Source organism: Zonotrichia leucophrys, chromosome 3, assembly GCF_028769735.1.
Source record: "Zonotrichia leucophrys gambelii isolate GWCS_2022_RI chromosome 3, RI_Zleu_2.0, whole genome shotgun sequence".
Classification (NCBI taxonomy): Eukaryota; Metazoa; Chordata; class Aves; order Passeriformes; family Passerellidae; genus Zonotrichia; species Zonotrichia leucophrys.
In genome coordinates, this window is record NC_088172.1 from 113,842,675 (window position 1) to 113,862,075 (window position 19,401).

The window sequence follows — 19,401 nt, forward strand, 5'->3', positions numbered from 1 at the left end:
ATTTGGGGAAGAAGCTGGGAAAAAATTGGGAAAAATTCAGGGGAAATTTGAAGGAAACTTGGGAAAAAATCAGGAAGAGTTGGATTATAATCCAGAAAAATTTAGGAAAAATTTGGTAAAAAAGGTGGAAATTTGGCGAAAAGTTAAAAAAAAGTGGGAATAAATCAGGGGAAAATTCAGGAAAATCTTGGGCAATGTCAGGGAAAAGATTGGGAGAAATTCAGGGAAAATATGGGGAAAAAGGGGAAAAATCAGGGGAATATTTGGGAAGTGTTTCAGGAAAAATTCAGAGAAAAGTTGGGGGAAATTTAGGGAAAAATTTGGGAGAAATGCCGGGGAAAATTCTTGGAAAATTAATGGGAAATTTAGGGAAAATTGGGAAAAGTTTGGGGGAAGAATTTGTAAAAGAAAATGAAAAAAATCGGGCAAATTTGGGAATATTTTGGGGAGAATTCAGGTGAAAATTTGGGGGAAAATTGGAAAAAATCAAGAAAAATGGGGAAATTTGGGGAAAGATTTCAGAAAAGATTGGATGAAAAAAGGGGAAAAATCAGGGAAAATTGGGGGGAAATTTGCCAAAACCGAGAGAAATACAGGGAAAAACTGGGGGAAATTTGGGGAAAAATGTGGGGGAAAATTGGAAGAAAATTTGGGGAAATTTTGGAGAAAATTAGTGGGAAATTTTTGGGGAAATTCCAGGAACATATGGGGGGAAATTGCAAAAAAAAAGGGGAAATTAATGGAAAAATTCATGGAAAAATCTGGGAAAATTTCAGGAAAAATTGTGGGAAAAAATCTGAATAAAATGGGAAAAATCCATTAAAAAATCAGGAAAAAATTTTTGAAATTTTGACTTCAATTTCCAGATTCATCTTCCCAAAGAGCAAAAAAAAATATCCAGATTTAAACTCCAGAAAAAAACAAAATTTGATTTTTTCCCCTATGGATTTTAGGTTGAAAAATAGAGAATTTAAATTTTTTTTTTCACAATTAAACTAGAGATTAAACCCAAATTTTTTTCTTTACGTGGATTTGGGTTTAAAAAATTTAAAATTTTGTATTTTTTGGGGTTTTTTTGGCAGAGAAAACTCCGGATGACGACGTGCAGAAATCCGACATCTCCTCCAGCAGCCAGGGCGTCATCGAGAAGGAGTCGCTGGGGCCGCTGCTGCTCGAGGTGGGGGCGGAATTCCGGGAAAAAACGGGAATGGGGATGGGAAAAATGGGAATGGGGATGGGAAAAATGGGAATGAGCAAAATTTGGGGTTTAATCCTGTGTTTTGGGGGGTTTTGGGTTTAATCCCAGGTTTTGTGGGGTTTTGGGGGTTTAATCCCAGGTTTTTATGGGGCTTTAATCCCAGGTTTTTATGGGGCTTTAATCCCAGGTTTTTATGGAGTTTTGGGGTTTAATCCCAGGTTTTTATGGGATTTTAATCCCAGGTTTTTATGGGGTTTTGGGGGTTTAATCCCAGGTTTTGGGGCTTTAATCCCAGGTTTTTATGGGGTTTTAATCCCAGGTTTTTATGGGGTTTTAATCCCAGGTTTTTATGGGGTTTTGGGGGTTTAATCCCAGGTTTTTATGGGGTTTTAATCCCAGGTTTTTATGGGGTTTTAATCCCAGGTTTTTATGGGATTTTGGGGCTTTAATCCCAGGTTTTTATGGGGTTTTAATCCCAGGTTTTTATGGGGTTTTGGGGCTTTAATCCCAGGTTTTTATGGAGTTTTGGGGCTTTAATCCCAGGTTTTTATGGGGTTTTGGGGTTTTAATCCCAGGTTTTTATGGGGTTTTAATCCCAGGTTTTTATGGAGTTTTGGGGTTTTAATCCCAGGTTTTTATGGGGTTTTAATCCCAGATTTTGGGGTCTTAATCCCAGGTTTTTGTGGAGTTTTGGGGGTTTAATCCCAGGTTTTTATGGGGTTTTAATCCCAGGTTTTTATGTAGTTTTGGGGCATTAATCGTGCGGTTTAAAATTTGGATTTTCGGATTCGAGGCTTTAATCCCAGGTTTTTATGGGATATTGGGGCATTATTCCCACGTTTTGGGGGCATAATCCAAAATTTGTATGGGGTTTTAATCCCAGGTTTTTATGGGATATTGGGGTGTTAATCCCAGGGTTTGGGGTCTTAATCCCAGGTTTTTATGGTGTTTTATTCCCAGGATTTTATGGGGCTTTAATCCCAGGTTTTTTTGGGATATTGGGGTCTTAATCCCAGAGTTTTATGGGGTTTTAATCCCAGGTTTTTATGGCATTTGGGGGCTGTAATCCCAGGGTTTGGGGTCTTAATCCCAGAGTTTTATGGGGCTTTAATCCCAGGTTTTTATGGGATATTGGGGCTTTAATCCCAGGTTTTAGGGTCTTAATCCCAGGTTTTTATGGGATATTGGGGTCTTAATCCCAGAGTGTTATGGGGTTTTAATCCCAGGTTTTTGTAGGATTTTGGGGATTTAATCCCAGGGTTTGGGGTCTTAATCCCAGAGTTTTATGGGATTTTTATCCCAGGATTTTAATGGCATTGCAATCCCATGTGTTTATATTGTTTTTGGGCTTTAATCCCAGGTTTTAGGGTTGGAATGTTGGGATTTGGGGCTTTAATCCCAGGTTTTTATGGAGTTTTAATCTCTGGTTTTTATAGAGTTTTGATCCCAGGTTTTAGAGTTTGGATTTTAGGATTGTGGGTCTAATCTCAGGTTTTTATGGGGTTTTTGGGCTTTAATTCCAGGTTTTAGGGTTTGAATTTTGTGGTTTGGAGGTTTAATCCCAGGTTTTGGGTTTCAATCCCAGGTTTTTTATGTAGTTTTGGGGCTTTAATCCCATGATTTTATGGGATTTTGGGGCTTTAATCCCAGGTTTTTATGGAGTTTTGACCTTAGGTTTTTGTGGGGTTTTAGTCCCAGCTTTTATGGGGTTTGGGGCTTTAATCCCAGGTTTTGGTGTTGGATTTTGGGATTTAATCCCAGTTTTTTGTGAGGTTTTGGGGCTTTAATCCCAGGTTTTGGTGGAGTTTTGGGGTTTTAATCCTGGGTTTTAGGGTTGGAATGTTGGGATTTGGGGTTTTAATCCCAGGTTTTTATGGGATTTGGGGCTTCAATCCCTGGTTTTTGTGGGGTTTTAATTCCAGGTTTTAGGGTTTGAATTTTGTGGTTTGGAGGTTTAATCCCAGGTTTTTATGGGGTTTTGGAGCTTTAATTCTGGGTTTTGGGGTTGGAATGTTGGGGTTTGGGGCTTCAATCCCAGGTTTTAGGGTTTGAATTTTGGGATTTGGATCAAGATATGGACAAGGTGTGGGGATCAGGATTGGGATTAGGATGAAAATCAGGAATAATCAAAGCAGATCTTGGATCCTGGCTGGAATCCTGGAATTCCAGGAAAAACCAAGGTGGATCTTTGAACCTGATTGGAATTTTGGGATTTGAGGACCCAAACCTTGGATCCCAGCTGGAATCCTGGAATTCCCAGAGCAGGAATCCAACCAAGCTTTGAGGGAACCTTCTCCACACTCAAGGACCCAAATCCATGGGAATCTTTGGGAATGACCAAGGTGGATCTTGGATCCCAACTGGAATTTTGGGATTTGAGGACCCAAACCTTGGATCCCAGCTGGAATCCTGGAATTCCCAGAGCAGGAATCCAGCCAAACTTTGAGGGAACGTTCTCCACACTCAAGGACCCAAATCCATGGGAATCCTTTGGAATGACCAAGGTGGATCTTGGATCCCAGCTGGAATCCTGGGATTCCAGGAAAAACCAAGGTGGATCTTTGAACCCAATTGGAATTTTGGGATTTGAGGACCCAAATCTTGGATCCCAGCTGGAATTCTGGAATTCCCAGAGTGGGAATCCAGCCAAACTTTGCCAGGACCTTCTCCGCACTCAAGGACTCAAATCCATGAGAATCCATTAGGATAACCGAGGTGGATCTTGGATCCCAATTGGAATCCTGGAATTCCAGAAAAAACCAAGGTGGATCTTTGAACTCGATTGGAATTTTGGGATTTGAGGACCCAAATCTTTGATCCTGGAATCCTGGAATTCCCAGAGTGGGAATCCAGCCCAGCTTTGAGGGAACCTTCTCCACATTCATGGACCCAAATCCATGGGAATCCATGGGAATGACCAAGGTGGATCTTGGATCCCAACTGGAATTCTGGAATTCCCAGAGCGGGAACCCAGCCAAGCTTTGAGGGAATCTTCTCCACACTCAAGGACCCAAATCCATGGGAATCCTTTGGAATGACCAAGGTGGATCTTGGATCCCAACTGGAATCCTGGGATTCCAAGAAAAACCAAGGTGGGTCTTTGATCCCAGTGGGAATTTTGGGATTTGAGGACCCAAATCTCTGATCCCAGCTGGAATCCTGGAATTCCCAGAGTGAGAACCCAACCAAGCTTTGAGGGAATCTTGTCCACACTCAAGGACCCAAATCCATGGGAATCCTTTGGAATGACCAAGGTGGATCTTGGATCGAGAGGGGAATCCTGGGATTCCAAGAAAAACCAAGGTGGGTCCTTGATCCCAGTTGGAATTTTGGGATTTGAGAACCCAAACCTTGGATCCCAATTGGAATCCTGGAATTCCCAGAGCAGGAATCCAGCCAAGCTTTGAGGGAACCTTCTCCACACTCAAGGACCCAAATCCATGGGAATCCTTTGGAATGACCAAGGTGGATCTTGGATCCCAACTGGAATCCTGGGATTTGAGGACCCAAATCTTTGATCCCAACTGGAATCCTGGAATTCCCAGAGCAGGAATCCACCCAGACTTTGCCAGGACCTTCTCCGCACTCAAGGACTCAAATCCATGAGAATCCTTTGGAATGACCAAGGTGGATCTTGGATCCCAGTTGGAATTTTGGGATTTGAGGACCCAAATCTTGGATCCCAGCTGGAATCCTGGAATTCCCAGAGCAGGAATCCAACCAAACTTTGAGGGAACCTTCTCCACATTCATGGATCCAAATCCATGGGAATCCTTTGGAATGACCAAGGTGGATCTTGGATCTAGAGGGGAATCCTGGGATTCCAGGAAAAACCAAGGTGGATCTTTGAACCCGATTGGAATTTTGGGATTTGAGGACCCAAATCTTGGATCCCAGCTGGAATCCTGGAATTCCCAGAGTGGGAATCCAGCCCAGCTTTGAGGGAACCTTCTCCATACTCAAGGACCCAAATCCATTGGGATGACCAAGGTGGGTCATGGATCCCAGCTGGAATCCTGGGATTCCAGGAAAAACCAAGGTGGATCTTTGATCCCAGTTGGAATTTTGGGATTTGAGGACCCAAATCTTTGATCCTGGCTGGAATCCTGGAATTCCCAGAGCAGGAATCCAGCCAAGCTTTGAGGGAACCTTCTCCACACTCAAGGACCCAAATCCATGGGAATCCTTTGGAATGACCAAGGTGGATCTTGGATCCCAGCTGGAATCTTGGGATTCCAGGAAAAACCAAGGTGGATCTTTGATCCCAGTTGGAATTTTGGGATTTGAGGACCCAAATCTTGGATCCCAGCTGGAATCCTGGAATTCCCAGAGCAGGAATCCAACCAAACTTTGAGGGAACCTTCTCCACATTCATGGATCCAAATCCATGGGAATCCTTTGGAATGACCACGGTGGGTCTTGGATCCCAACTGGAATTCTGGAATTCCCAGAGCAGGAATCCAACCAAACTTTGAGGGAACCTTCTCCACACTCAAGGATGCAAATCCGTGGGAATCCTTTGGGATGACCAAGGTGGGTCTTGGATCCCAGCTGGAATCCTGGGATTCCAGGAGTAACCAAGGTGGGTCCTTGATCCCAGTTGGAATTTTGGGATTTGAGAACCCAAATCTTGGATCCCAGCTGGAATCCTGGAATTCCCAGAGTGGGAATCCAAGGAATCTTTGAAGGAACCTTCTCCACACTCAAGACTCCACCCAACCTTCCATGGAATGACCAAGGATTCCCAGCTCTGGGAACACCCTCTGGAATTTCATTCTCCTCCTTTTCCGTGATTCTGGAATTCCATTCCCAATCCAGGCCCTGCATGGATTATTTTTTGTGGTGAACCAGGAGGGTTGGATCGCGTTCGTGTCGGAGAACATGACGGATATTTGGGATAAAACCTTGGAATTCTTTCCAGTTTTTGAGATATTTGAGATAAAACCTTAGAATTCTTTCCCATTTTCGTGATATTTAGGATAAAACCTTGAGGTTTTTTCCATGTTTTGGGATATTTAGGGTAAAATCTCAGGAATTCCATTCCCACATCCAGGCCCTGGATGGGATTCTTTTCATGGTGAACCAGGAGGGTTGGATTGCGTTCATGTTGGAGAACATGTTGGGATATTTGGGATAAAACCTTGGAATTTTTTCCCATTTTTGGGATATTTGAGATAAAACCTTGGAATTTTTTCCCATTTTTGTGATATTTTGGATAAAACCTTGGAATTTTTCCCCATTCCAGGCCCTGGATGGGTTTTTCTTCGTGGTGAACCGGGAGGGTTGGATCGTGTTCGTGTCGGAGAACGCGATGGGTTATTCACGATATAACCTTGGAATTCTTTCCCATTTTTGGGATATTTTGGCTAAAACCTTGGGATTTTTTCCCGTTTTTCCCCCATTCCAGGCCCTGGACGGGTTCTTTTTCGTGGTGAACCGGGAGGGCCGGATCGTGTTCGTGTCGGAGAACGTGACGGGGTACCTGGGCTACGGGCAGGAGGAGCTGATGAACTCCAGCGTGTACAGCATCCTGCACGTGGGCGACCACGCCGAGTTCGTCAAGAACCTGCTCCCCAAATCCCTCGGTACGGACACACCGGGAAATCCGGGAAATCTGGGAAATCCTGGAAAATCCCAGGGGAAAATCCCGGGAAATCCCAGGGGAAAATCCCAGAAAATCCCAGGGGAAAATCCCGGGAAATCCCGGAAAATCCCAGGGGAAAATCTCAGAAAATCCACAACGGGATCATCCCGGAAAATCCCAGAAAATCCCAGGGGAAAATCCCGGAAAATCCCAGGGGAAAATCCTGGAGAATTTGGGAAAATTCAGGAATGGACACAAGGATTGGGAGAGGGGGTGCGGGCTGAGTATGTTGGGATTGGAGGGTTTGTTAATTAAAAAAAAAATTCAAGTTTTTTTTATTTTTAATTTTTAATTTTTAATTTTTAATTTTTAATTTTAATTTTAATTTTATTTTTTATTTTTATTTTCATTTTTATCTTTATTTTTATTTTTATTTTCATTGTTAATTTTATTTTTATTTTTATTTTTATTTTTATTTATTTTGATTTTATTCAATTTTTTAATTTTAATTTTTATTCAGGTTTTATTTCATTTTTATGTGCTTATTTTTAATTTATGCTTAATTTATTTTTTATATTTTCATTTCTGTATTTTGTTTTATTTGTGCTTTTATTTTAATTTGTAAACATACATTTTAATTGTTTTTAATTCCTTCACTTTTTATTTCTTTTTATTTTTCTTTTTTTGTAATTATTTCGATTTTTTTCCATTTTTGTTTTGTATTTAATTTTTGTTTCGTTGTTATTTATTTATTAATTTTTATTATTATTGGCTATTATTTTACTTTTAGTTATTTTTTCATTATTTGGATTTTATTTTAATTTCTGTTTTTATTTATTTATTGTTCCTCTATTATTTTCAAAAGCTTTTTTTCATTTCCTTCAGTCCCAGGGATCTTTGGGTGTTCTGAATGGATTTGTGCTCCTCGAATCCCAGAGACCTTTGGGAATTCTGGCTGGATTTTTCCCAGCCTGGTTCCTCAAATCCCGGGGATTTTTGGGAATTCTGTCTCCTGAAATCCCAGGGATCTTTGGGAATTCCACAATTCCATGATTAGGGATCACTCCCACATCCCCAATTCCCATTTCCCATTTGCCGGATGCTGGTGTGGAGCCCCAGATCTGGGGCATCTTTGGGAATTCTGGCTCCTGAAATCCCGGGGATCTTTGGGAATTCCACAATTCCATGATTATTGCTCATTCCCACATCCCCAATTCCCATTTTTCCCATTTTTTTCCCGTTATTCCCCCCTCAGTGAACGGGGTGCCGTGGCCGCAGGAGCCGTCGCGCCGGGGCAGCCACACGTTCCAGTGCCGGATGCTGGTGCAGATCCCAAAATCTGGGAATTCCCACATCCCTAATTCCCATCCCACATCCCAAATTCCCATATTTTTCCCTTTTTTTCCCATATTTTTCCCATTTTTTTCCCATTTTTCCCCATTTTTCCCCATTTTTGCCCCTCAGTGAACGGGGTGCCGTGTCCGCAGGAGCCGACACGGCAGCCACACGTTCCAGTGCCGGATGCTGGTGCGGGATCCCAGATTTGGGAATTCCCACATCCCCAATTCCCATTTTTCCCATTTTTCCCATTTTTTCCCCATTTTCCGGCAGTGAACGGGGTGCCGTGACCGCAGGAGCCGACACGGCAGCCGCACGTTCCAGTGCTGGATGCTGGTGCAGATCCCAAAATTTGGGAATTCCCACATCCCTAATTCCCATTTTTTTTCCCATTTTTTTCCCATTTTTTTCCCATTTTCTTCCATTTTTCCCCATTTTTTCCCGTTATTCCCCCCTCAGTGAACGGGGTGCCGTGGCCGCAGGAGCCGTCGCGCCGGGGCAGCCACACGTTCCAGTGCCGGATGCTGGTGCAGATCCCAAAATTTGGGAACTCCCACATCCCTAATTCCCATCCCACATCCCAAATTCCCATATTTTTCCCTTTTTTTCCCATATTTTTCCCATTTTTTTCCCATTTTTTCCCCATTTTTTTCCCATTTTTTCCCATTTTTTCCCCATTTTTCCCCTCAGTGAATGGGGTTCCATGGCTGCAGGAGCCGACACGGCAGCCACACATTCCAGTGCTGGATGCTGGTGCGGGATCCCAGATTTGGGAATTCCCACATCCCAAATTCCCATATTTTTCCCATTTTTTTTTCCCATATTTTTCCCATTTTTTTTCCCTTTTTTCCCCATTTTTTCCCCATTTTTTCCCATTTTTTCCCCATTTCCCTGCAGTGAACGGGGTGCCGTGGCCGCAGGAGCCGTCGCGCCGGGGCAGCCACACGTTCCAGTGCCGGATGCTGGTGCAGGGCCCCAGATCCCGGGGATATTTGGGAATTCCCACATCCCAAATTCCCATTTTTCCCATTTTTCCCATTTTTCCCATTTTTTCCCATTTCTCCCCCTCAGTGAACGGGGTGCCGTGGCCGCAGGAGCCGTCGCGCCGGGGCAGCCACACGTTCCAGTGCCGGATGCTGGTGCGGCCGCCGGACGAGGCCGGGGCGGAGCAGGCGGAGCTGCGGCAGCGCTACGAGGCCATGCAGTGCTTCACCGTCAGCCAGCCCCGCGCCTTCCAGGAGGAGGGAGAAGGTGGGAATGGGGAATTTGGGATTGGGGTTGGGGGTTTGGGATTTGGGATTGGGATTGGGATTGGGATTTGGGATTTGGGAGGGATTGGGGTTAGGGTTACGAGGCCATGCAGTGCTTCACCGTCAGCCAGCCCCGCGCCTTCCAGGAGGAGGGGGAAGGTGGGACTGGGGAATTTGGGATTGGGGGATTGGGATTGGGATTTGGGATTTGGGATTTGGGATTTGGGATTTGGGAGGGATTGGATTTGGGCGCTACGAGGCCATGCAGTGCTTCACCGTCAGCCAGCCCCGCGCCTTCCAGGAGGAGGGAGAAGGTGGGACTGGGATTGGGATTGGGATTGGGATTGGGGATTTGGGATTGGGATTGGGGTTTGGGGTTTGGGATTTGGGATTTGGGGATTGGGTGTGATTGGGATTAGGGTTGGGATGGGGTTTGGGATATGGGATTTGGGATATGGGATTTGGGATGAGATTAGGGCAGCGCTACGAGGCCATGCAGTGCTTCACCGTCAGCCAGCCCCGCGCCTTCCAGGAGGAGGGGGAAGGTGGGGTTGGGGAATTTGGGATTGGGATTTGGCATGGATTGGGATTGGGATTAGGGATATGGGATATGGGATATGGGATATGGGATATGGGAGGGATTGGGGGTTACGAGGCCATGCAGTGCTTCACCGTCAGCCAGCCCCGCGCCTTCCAGGAGGAGGGGGAAGGTGGGAATGGGGAATTTGGGATTTGGGGTTTGGGATATGGGATATGGGATATGGGATTTGGGATTTGGGATTTGGGAGGAATTGGATTTGGGCACTACGAGGCCATGCAGTGCTTCACCGTCAGCCAGCCCCGCGCCTTCCAGGAGGAGGGAGAAGGTGGGATTGGGATTGGGATTGGGATTTGGGATATGGGATATGGGATTTGGGATTGGGGTTAGGGTTATGATTGGATTGGATTGGGATTGGGATTGGGGGTTACGAGGCCATGCAGTGCTTCACCGTCAGCCAGCCCCGCGCCTTCCAGGAGGAGGGAGAAGGTGGGATTGGGGATTAGGATTTGGGAATTTGGGATTAGGATGGATAGCATGGGGATTGGGATTAGGATGGATGGCATGAGCACTGGGATTGGGATTGATGTGGGATGGGATTGCAGGATTGGGATTGGGATTAGGATGGATGGGATGGGGATTGGGGTTGGGATTTGGCATGGGATTGGGATTAGGATGGATGGCATTGGGGATTGGGATTGGGATTGGGATGGATGTCATGAGGATTGGGATTGGGATTGATGTGGGATGGGATTGCAGGATTGGGATTGGGATTGATGTGGGATGGGATTGCAGGATTGGGATTTGACAGGATGGGATGTGATTCAGATGGGATGGGATTCAGATTAGAGGGGATTGGGATTGGGCAGAGTTAGGATGGGCTGGGTTGGGATTGGGATGGGATTGGGATTAGATGGGATTGGGATTGGGATCAGGATTGGGATGGAGCACAGTTGGGATTGGCTGGGATGGGACTGTGGATTGGGATTGGGATTGGCTGGGAATGCAGGCCCAGGATTGGGACTGGGGACAGGGCTGGATCCCTTGTCACTCTCCCATCCCTCTTTTCCCACCACATTCCCAGGATGAATCCCACAATTCCCACAGGATCTCCCACCCGGAAGGCCCAAATCCCAACAATCCCTGGAATTCCATTATCCCAGAGCCCTCCCCAGTTAACCCCCCCAGGCTCTTCCCAGTGAATTCCAGGGAATTCCATCCCATTTCCTCAGGAAGCCCCTTCCAGGGTGGGGGATGGGATCCGTGGGCGAGGTCCGCGCTCCGGGCCGAGGCGGTTCCGGCATTCCCGCTGTTTTTCCCGGTGTTTTTCCCAGATTTCCAGTCGTGTCTGATCTGCATCGCCCGGAGGTTGCCGCGCCCGGCCGCCCCCGCCGCCACCGAGTCCTTCGTCACCAAGCAGGACACCACAGGTACCTCCCAAACATTCCCGGGATTTCGGGATGAATTCCAGGGATTTTGGGGCTCTGGGGGTCGTGGGAGTGGTGGAATTCCGGAATGGTTTGGGATGGGATCCATGGACCTTCAATCCCATCCCATTCCAACCCCGATCCCAGGGTGCTCCAAACTTTCCTTGGACACTTCCAGGGATTTTCTGGGAATTCCTTCCCCAATCCCATTTCCCCTTTCCCAGGAAATTCCCTTCATTCCCAGCTCTCCCAACCTGGCGTTGGATCCATCCCCATCCCAGCTCCTCTCTGGGAAGGAATTTTGGGAATTCCCTTGGAATCTCGGTGATCTCCCTTCCTTTTTCCATCCCCAAATCCCATAAAAAATCCCTGGGGATGGATCCTGAGTGTCCTGGATCCCAGAATCCCAGAATGGTTTGGGATGGGATCCGTGGACCTTCAGTCCCATCCAATTCCCTGATCCCATGATCTCAGATTGGTCCAGCCTTTCCTTAGACACTGCCAGGGATTCATTGGGAATTCCAGAATTCCTTCCCCAATCCCATTTTTCCCTTTCCCAGGGAATTCCCTCCATTCCCAGCCTGGCACTGGATCCATCCCATCCCAGCTCCTCTCTGGGAAGGAATTTTGGGAATTCCCTGGAAATTCAGGACTCCAGGAAGGGTCTCTCTTCCCTTTTCCATCCCCAAATCCCCTCCATTCCCAGCTCTCCCAGCCTGGCACTGGATCCATCCCCATCCCAGCTCCTCTCTGGGAAGGAATTTTGGGAATTCCCTGGAAATTCAGAACTCCAGGAAGGGTCTCCCTTCCCTTTTCCATCCCCAAATCCCATAAAAATCCCTCAGGATGGTTTTTAATCCATCCTTGATCCCAGAATCCTGAAATCCTTTGGGGTGGGATCCCCACACCCTCAACCCCATCCCATTCCCACCTCACCACCCCAACTTCCTCCAACCATTCTTTTGACCACTCCCAACTCCCCAAATCCCCCAAATCTCCCCAAATTCTCCTTTTTTTTTCCCCCAGGAAAGATCATCTCCATCGACACGAGCTCGCTGCGCGCGGCCGGCCGGACGGGCTGGGAGGATCTGGTGCGGAAATGCATCTACGCCTTCTTCCAGCCGCAGGGCCGCGAGCCCTCCTACGCCAAGCAGCTCTTTCAGGAAGGTACCCGCTGCCTTTTCCCCCTGGGAACCGAATCCTTGGGGAAAAACGGGAAAAATCCCCGGATTTGGGGTGGTTTTGTTCCCGCCGCGGGTTGGGAAGAGGAGGACAAAATGGCGGCCTTGTTGTGGCGGGGCTGGTGTGTGTGGTTTTTTGTTTTGGGAGGGTTTGGGGTTTTTTTTGGGGGAGGTGGTGATGGTAAGATTTATTTTGTGGATGGGGGTGGGGTTTTGGGGATTGTTGAGGGATTTTGGCACAATTTTTCCTTTTTCTTTTGAATTCAGTGGTTTTTCCCTCAGTGATGACCCCAGCATGGCCCTCAGGCCCTCGTCCCCTTCACGCTGAGGGACAGCTCTGTGCTGATCCTCCCTGTGCCCTGTTGGGGTTTTTGGGTTTAGATTTTCTTTGAAATGAGGTTTTTGGGGTTGAATTTGGATTTATTTTGGATTTTCTCAGTATTTTCCCAGAATTTTCCTGGAATTCAGTGGTTTTTCCCTCAGTGATGACCCCAGCACGGCCCTCAGGCCCTTGTCCCCTTCACGCTGAGGGACAGCTCTGTGCTGATCCTCCCTGTGCCCTGTTGTGGTTTTTGGGGTTAGATTTCCATTGAATTGACGTTTTTGGGATTGAATTTGCATTTACTTTGGATTTTCTCAGTATTTTCCCAGAGTTTTCCTAGAATTCAGTGGTTTTTCTCTCAGTGGTGACCCCAGCATGGCCCTCAGGCCTTCATCCCCTTCACGCTGAGGGACAGCTCCGTGCTGATCCTCCCTGTGCCCTGTTGGGGTTTTTGGGATTAGCTTTCCATTTGATTTAGGATTTTGGGATTTGATTGGGATGTTCTCAGGATTTTCTCTGAATTTTTCTATGTTTTTCCCTGGAATTCAATGTTTTTTCCCTCAGTGATGACACCAGCACCACCCTCAGGCCCTCATCCCTTTCACGCTGAGGGACGGCTGCGTGCTGATCCTCCCTGGGTCCTACTGGGGTTTTTGGGATCAAATTGGAATTGGATTGGGGTTTTTGGGATTGAATTTGGATTTTTTTGGCATTTTCTCAGATCTTCCCAGGATTTTCCTGGATTTCATTGGTTTTTTCCCCTCAGTGATGACCGTGGCACGGCCTTGAGCCCCTCATCCCGCTCACGCTGAGCGATGGCTCTGTGCTGATCCTCCCTAGGCCCTATTGGGGTTTTTGGGCTTAGATTCCATTGGATTGCGGGTTTGGCGATTGAATTGGAATTTTAGGGGGATTTTCTCAGTGTTTTCCCAAGATTTTCTTGGAATTCAGTGTTTTTTCCCTCAGTGATTATCCTGGCCAGGCCCTCAGGCCCTTGTCCCCTTCACACGGAGCGCAGGCTCTGTGCGGATCCTCCCTGTGTCCTATTGGGGTTTTTGGGATCAAAATGCCATTGAATTGGGGTCTTTGGGATTTTTTTCAGGTTTATTTTTTATTTTCTCAGTGTTTTCCTAGGATTTTCCTGGAATTCAGTGATTTTCCCCTCAGGGATGACCCTGTCAGGGCCCTCAGCCCCTCATGCCCTTCACGCTGAGCGCCGGCTCTGTGCTGCCTTTCCTTTTGCCCAATCATGATTTTTAGGATTTTCTCAGGATCTTACCAGGATTTTCTCAGCATTATCCGTGATTTTTCCATATTTTTCCCTGGAATTCCGTGTGTTTTCTCTCAGTGATGGCGTGGGGCACGGCCTTCAGCCCCTCGTACCGCTTCACGCTGAGTGACGGCTCTGTGCTGGTTCTCCCTGTGCCTTAGTGGGGTTTTTAGGATTAGATTTCCATTGAATTGGGTTTTTTTTTATTTTCTTGGGATTTTGTCAGGATTTTAACGAGGTTTTCCCCCAGATTTTCCTGGAAATATGTGTTTTTCCCCTCTGCGATGACCCTGGCATGGCCTTGAGGCCCTCATCCCCTCACGCTGAGCGAGTGCTCTGTGCTGATCCTCCCTGGGCCCTGTTGGGGTTTTTGGGATCAGAATTTCATTGAATTGGGGTTTTTGGGAATTTTTTCAGTTTTATTTTTCATTTTCTCAGTGTTTTCCTAGGATTTTCGTGGAATTCAGTGATTTTCCCCTCAGTGATGACCACAGCAGGGCCTTCAGCCCCTCATCCCCCGCACGCTGAGCGACAGCTCTGTGCTGATCCTGCCTGGGCCCTGTTGAGGTTTTTGGGATCAAATTGGAATTGATTTGAGGTTTTTGGGATTGGATTGGGATTTTGTCAGGATTTTCTTGGGATTTTTCCATGTTTTTCCCTGGAATTCAGTGTTTTCCCCCTCAGTGATGGGGCAGGGCCCTGGCACGGCCTTGAGCCCCTCGTCCCCCTCACGTTGAGGGACGGCTCTGTGCTGACTTTCCCTTTGCCCTATCATGATTTTTAGGATTTTCTCAGCATTTTCTTGAGATTTTCCCAGCTTTTCCCATATTTTTCCCTGGAATTGTGTGTGTTTTTCCCCAGTGATGACACTGGGCATGGCCTTCAGCCCCTCGTACCGCTTCACGCTGAGCGATGGATCCATGCTGATCTGCCCTGTGCCTTAGTGGGGTTTTTGGGATTAGATTTCCATTGAATTGTATTTTTTGGACTGGATTGGGATTTTGTCAGGATTTAAACAAGATTTTTCCCAGGATTTTCCTGTAATTCAGTGTTTTTCCCCTCAGTGATGACTCCAGTACTACCCTCCGCCCCTTGTCCCTCTCACGCTGAGCGAGTGCTCTGTGCTGATCCTCCCTGGGCCCTGTTGGGGTTTTTGGGATCAGAATTTCATTGAATTGGGGTTTTTGGGAATTTTTTCAGTTTTATTTTTCATTTTCTCAGTGTTTTCCTAGGATTTTCGTGGAATTCAGTGATTTTCCCCTCAGGATGACCTTGTCAGGACCCTCAGCCCCTCATGCCCTTCACGCTGAGCACCGGCTCTGTGCTGACTTTCCTTTTGCTCTATCATGATTTTTAGGATTTTCTCAGGATCTTATCAGGATTTTCTCAGCATTATCCATGATTTTGCTATATTTTTCCCTGGAATTCCGTGTGTTTTCCCTCAGTGATGGCATGGGGCACGGCCTTCAGCCCCTCGTACCGCTTCACGCTGAGCGACGGCTCCGTGCTGGTTCTCCCTGTGCCTTAGTGGGTTTTTGGGATTAGATTTCCATTGAATTGGGTTTTTTTGGATTTTCTTGGGATTTTGTCAGGATTTAACGAGGTTTTCCCCCAGATTTTCCTGGAAATCTGTGTTTTTCCCCTCTGCGATGACCCTGGCATGGCCTTGAGGCCCTCATCCCCTCACGCTGAGCGACAGCTCGGTGCTGATCCTGCCTGGGCCCTGTTGGGGTTTTTGGGATCAGAACTCCATTGAATTGAGATTGTGGGGGATTTTTTCAGGTTTATTTTTAATTTTCTCAGTGTTTTCTTAGGATTTTCCTGGAATTCAGTGATTTTCCCCTCAGGGATGACCCTGACATGGCCTTCAGCCCCTCATTCCCCGCACGCTGAGCCACAGCTCTGTGCTGATCCTACCTGGGCTCTGTTGGGGTTTTTGGGATCAAATTGAATTGGATTGGGTATTTGAATTGGATTGGGATTTTTGTGGGATTTTCTCAGGATTTTTCCTAACGTTTTCCTGGAATTCAGTGTTTTTCCCCTCAGTGATGACCCTGGCACGGCCTTGAGCCCCTCGTCCCCCTCACGCTGAGCGACGGCTCCGTGCTGATCGTCCCTTATTGTTATTCCCATTTTTAGGATTTTCTGGGGATTTTCTCAGCATTTTCCCAGCTTTTCCCATATTTTTCCCTGGAATTGTGTGTGTTTCTCCCCAGTGATGACGCGGGGCACGGCCTTCAGCCCCTCATCTCCCTCATGCTGAGTGACAGTTCCCTGCTTATCCTCCCTGGGCCCTAGTGGGGTTTTTGGGATCAAATTGGAATTGATTTGAGGTTTTTGGGATTGGATTGGGATTTTGTCAGGATTTTCTTGGGATTTTTCCATGTTTTTCCCTGGAATTCAGTGTTTTCCCCCTCAGTGATGGGGCAGGGCCCTGGCATGGCCTTGAGCCCCTCATCCCTCTCACACTGAGAGATGACTCCATGCTGACTTTCTCTTTGCCCTGTCACGATTTTTAGGATTTTCTCAGCATTTTCTCGAGATTTTCCCAGCTTTTCCCATATTTTTCCCTTGAATTCTGTGTTTCTCCCCAGTGATGACGTGGGGCACGGCCTTCAGCCCCTCGTACCTCTTCACGCCGAGTGATGGATCCATGCTTATTCTCCCTGGGCCCTAGTGGGGTTTTTGGGATTAGATTTTCATTGAATTGTGTTTTTTCTGACTGAATTACGATTTTGTCAGGATTTAAACAAGATTTTTCCCAGGATTTTCCCTGTAATTCAGTGTTTTTCCCCTCAGTGATGACTCCAGTACCGCCCTCCACCCCTTGTCCCTCTCACACTGAGTGAGGGCTCTGTGCTGATCTTGCCTGGGCCCTGTTGGGGTTTTTGGGATCAAATTGAATTGGATTGGGGTATTTGGAATTGGATTGGGAATTTTGTGGGATTTTCTCTGGATTTTTCCCAACATTTTCCTGGAATTCAGTGTTTTCCCCCTCAGTGATGGGGCAGGGCCCTGGCACGGCCTTGAGCCCCTCGTCCCCCTCACGTTGAGGGACGGCTCCGTGCTGACTTTCCCTTTGCCCTATCATGATTTTTAGGATTTTCCCAGCTTTTCCCATATTTTTCCCTGGAATTGTCTGTGTTTCTCCCCAGTGATGACGCGGGGCACGGCCTTCAGCCCCTCGTACCGCTTCACGCTGAGCGACAGTTCCCTGCTTATCCTCCCTGGGCCCTAGTGGGGTTTTTGGGATTAGATTTTCATTGAATTCTGTTTTTTTGGACTGGATTGGGATTTTGTCAGGATTTAAACAAGATTTTTCCCAGGATTTTCCCTGTAATTCAGTGTTTTTCCCCTCAGTGATGACTCCAGTACCGCCCTCCACCCCTTGTCCCTCTCACACTGAGTGAGGGCTCAGTGTTGATCCTGCCTGGGCCCTGTTGGGGTTTTTGGGATCAGATTGGAATTGATATGAGGTTTTTGGGATTGGATTGGGATTTTGTCAGGATTTTCTTGGGATTTTTCCATGTTTTTCCCTGGAATTCAGTGTTTTCCCCCTCAGTGATGGGGCAGGGCCCTGGCACGGCCTTGAGGCCCTCGTCCCCCTCACGCTGAGGGACGGCTCTGTGCTGATCGTCCCTTATTGTTATTCCCATTTTTAGGATTTTCTGGGGATTTTTTTGGCATTTTCCCAGCTTTTCCCATATTTTTCCCTGGAATTGTGTGTGTTTCTCCCCAGTGATGACGCGGGGCACGGCCTTCAGCCCCTCGTACCGCTTCACGCTGAGCGACGGCTCCGTGCTGAGCGCCCACACCAAGTGCAAGCTGTGCTACCCCTCGAGCCCGGAGCTGCAGCCCTTCATCATGGGCATCCACGTCATCGAGAGGTACGCAGTTCCCGGCAATCCCTTGGAATTTCACGGGATTTCCACCAAATCCCTCAGAATTCCATGGAATTCCTTGGAATTCCGGCTGGGATCGGTGCTGGGAATCACCCGGAGGGGGCAGGGATGAAGGTCTGGGCGCTGATCCCACCCTGGGTTTTTCCACATTTTTGGGGATTTTTCTGTTCTTTTTTCCCCTCCTTCGAGTTTTTCCTGGAATTCTGGAGGTTTTGGGAATTTGGGTGTTTTTCTAAGGAAAATTTTTCCAGGGGTTTTCACGCTCTGGGTGAGGAATTATTCCTGAAAATCTGGCCTCGATTTCATGCAGGCATTCCCTGGGTCCTTGGTGCTGGATTTGGATTGGGATTGGATTGGGATTGAGACTGGAATGGGGATTGGGATTGGGATTGGGATTGGGACTGGAATGGGGATTGGGATTGGGATTTGGGATTGAGACTGGAATGGGGATTGGGACTGGAATGGGGATTGGGATTGAGACTGGAATTGGGATTGGGATTGGGATTGGGATTGGGATTGGGACTGGAATTGAGACTGGGATTGGGATTGGATTGAGACTGGGATTGGGATTGAGACTGGAATGGGGATTGGGATTGAGACTGGAATTGGGATTGGGATTGGATTGGGATTGGGACTGAGATTGGGATTGGGACTGAGATTGGTTTTGGGATTGGAAGTCAGATTATAATTGGTTTTGGGATTGGAATTGGAATTAGGTTTAGGATTAGGATTGGGACTGGGATTGGGATAGGAATTGGAATTGAAATTAGGATTGGGATTGGGATTGGTTTTGGGATTGGAAGCTGGATTCTAATTGGTTTCGGTATTGGGATTGGAATTAGGATTAGGATTGGAATTGGTTTCGGGATTGAGACTGGGATTGGGATTGGAATTGGTTTTGGGACTGGATTGGAATTAGGTTTATGATTAGGATTGGGACTGGGATTGGAATTAGGGTTGGAATTGGAATTGGGATTAGGATCAGGTTTAGGATTAGGATTGGGATTGGGATGGGATTGGATTTGGATTGGGACTGGAAATGGGATTAGAATTGGAATTTGGATTAGGATTGGGATTGGAATTAGGATTAGGATTTGGACTGGGATTGGGTGTGGAATTGGGATTGGAATTAGAGTTGGGATTGGAATTAGGATTAGGTTTAGGATTGGGATTGTGTCTGGAATTGGGACTGAGATTGAGATTAGGATTAGGAATGGGATTGGAATTAGGATTGATATTGGGATTGGGTCTGGAATTTGGATTGGGATTGGGATTGAGATTTTCCCCTCCCAAGGATTTCTGTCAGAATTCCCAAGAAAAATGTTCCTCTGGAGCTGCTGGAATGGGTCCGGGGAATCCTGGAACAGCCCCAAAAATTTGGGAAAACCGAC

At 46.9% G+C, this 19,401-nt stretch overlaps 1 protein-coding gene across 1 annotated transcript in view; it reads left to right on the plus strand.

The window, feature by feature from the left end:
• Positions 1-19,401, plus strand: part of NCOA1 (nuclear receptor coactivator 1) — a 62,923-nt gene that overhangs the window by 8,946 nt on the left and 34,576 nt on the right. Inside the window, exons 3-8 of the mRNA XM_064707220.1 lie at positions 1,083-1,177; positions 6,606-6,783; positions 9,192-9,371; positions 11,243-11,338; positions 12,362-12,502; positions 17,848-17,995. Of these exons, the coding sequence (XP_064563290.1) occupies positions 1,083-1,177; positions 6,606-6,783; positions 9,192-9,371; positions 11,243-11,338; positions 12,362-12,502; positions 17,848-17,995 (838 nt within the window). The remainder of the gene's footprint in view (positions 1-1,082; positions 1,178-6,605; positions 6,784-9,191; positions 9,372-11,242; positions 11,339-12,361; positions 12,503-17,847; positions 17,996-19,401) is intronic.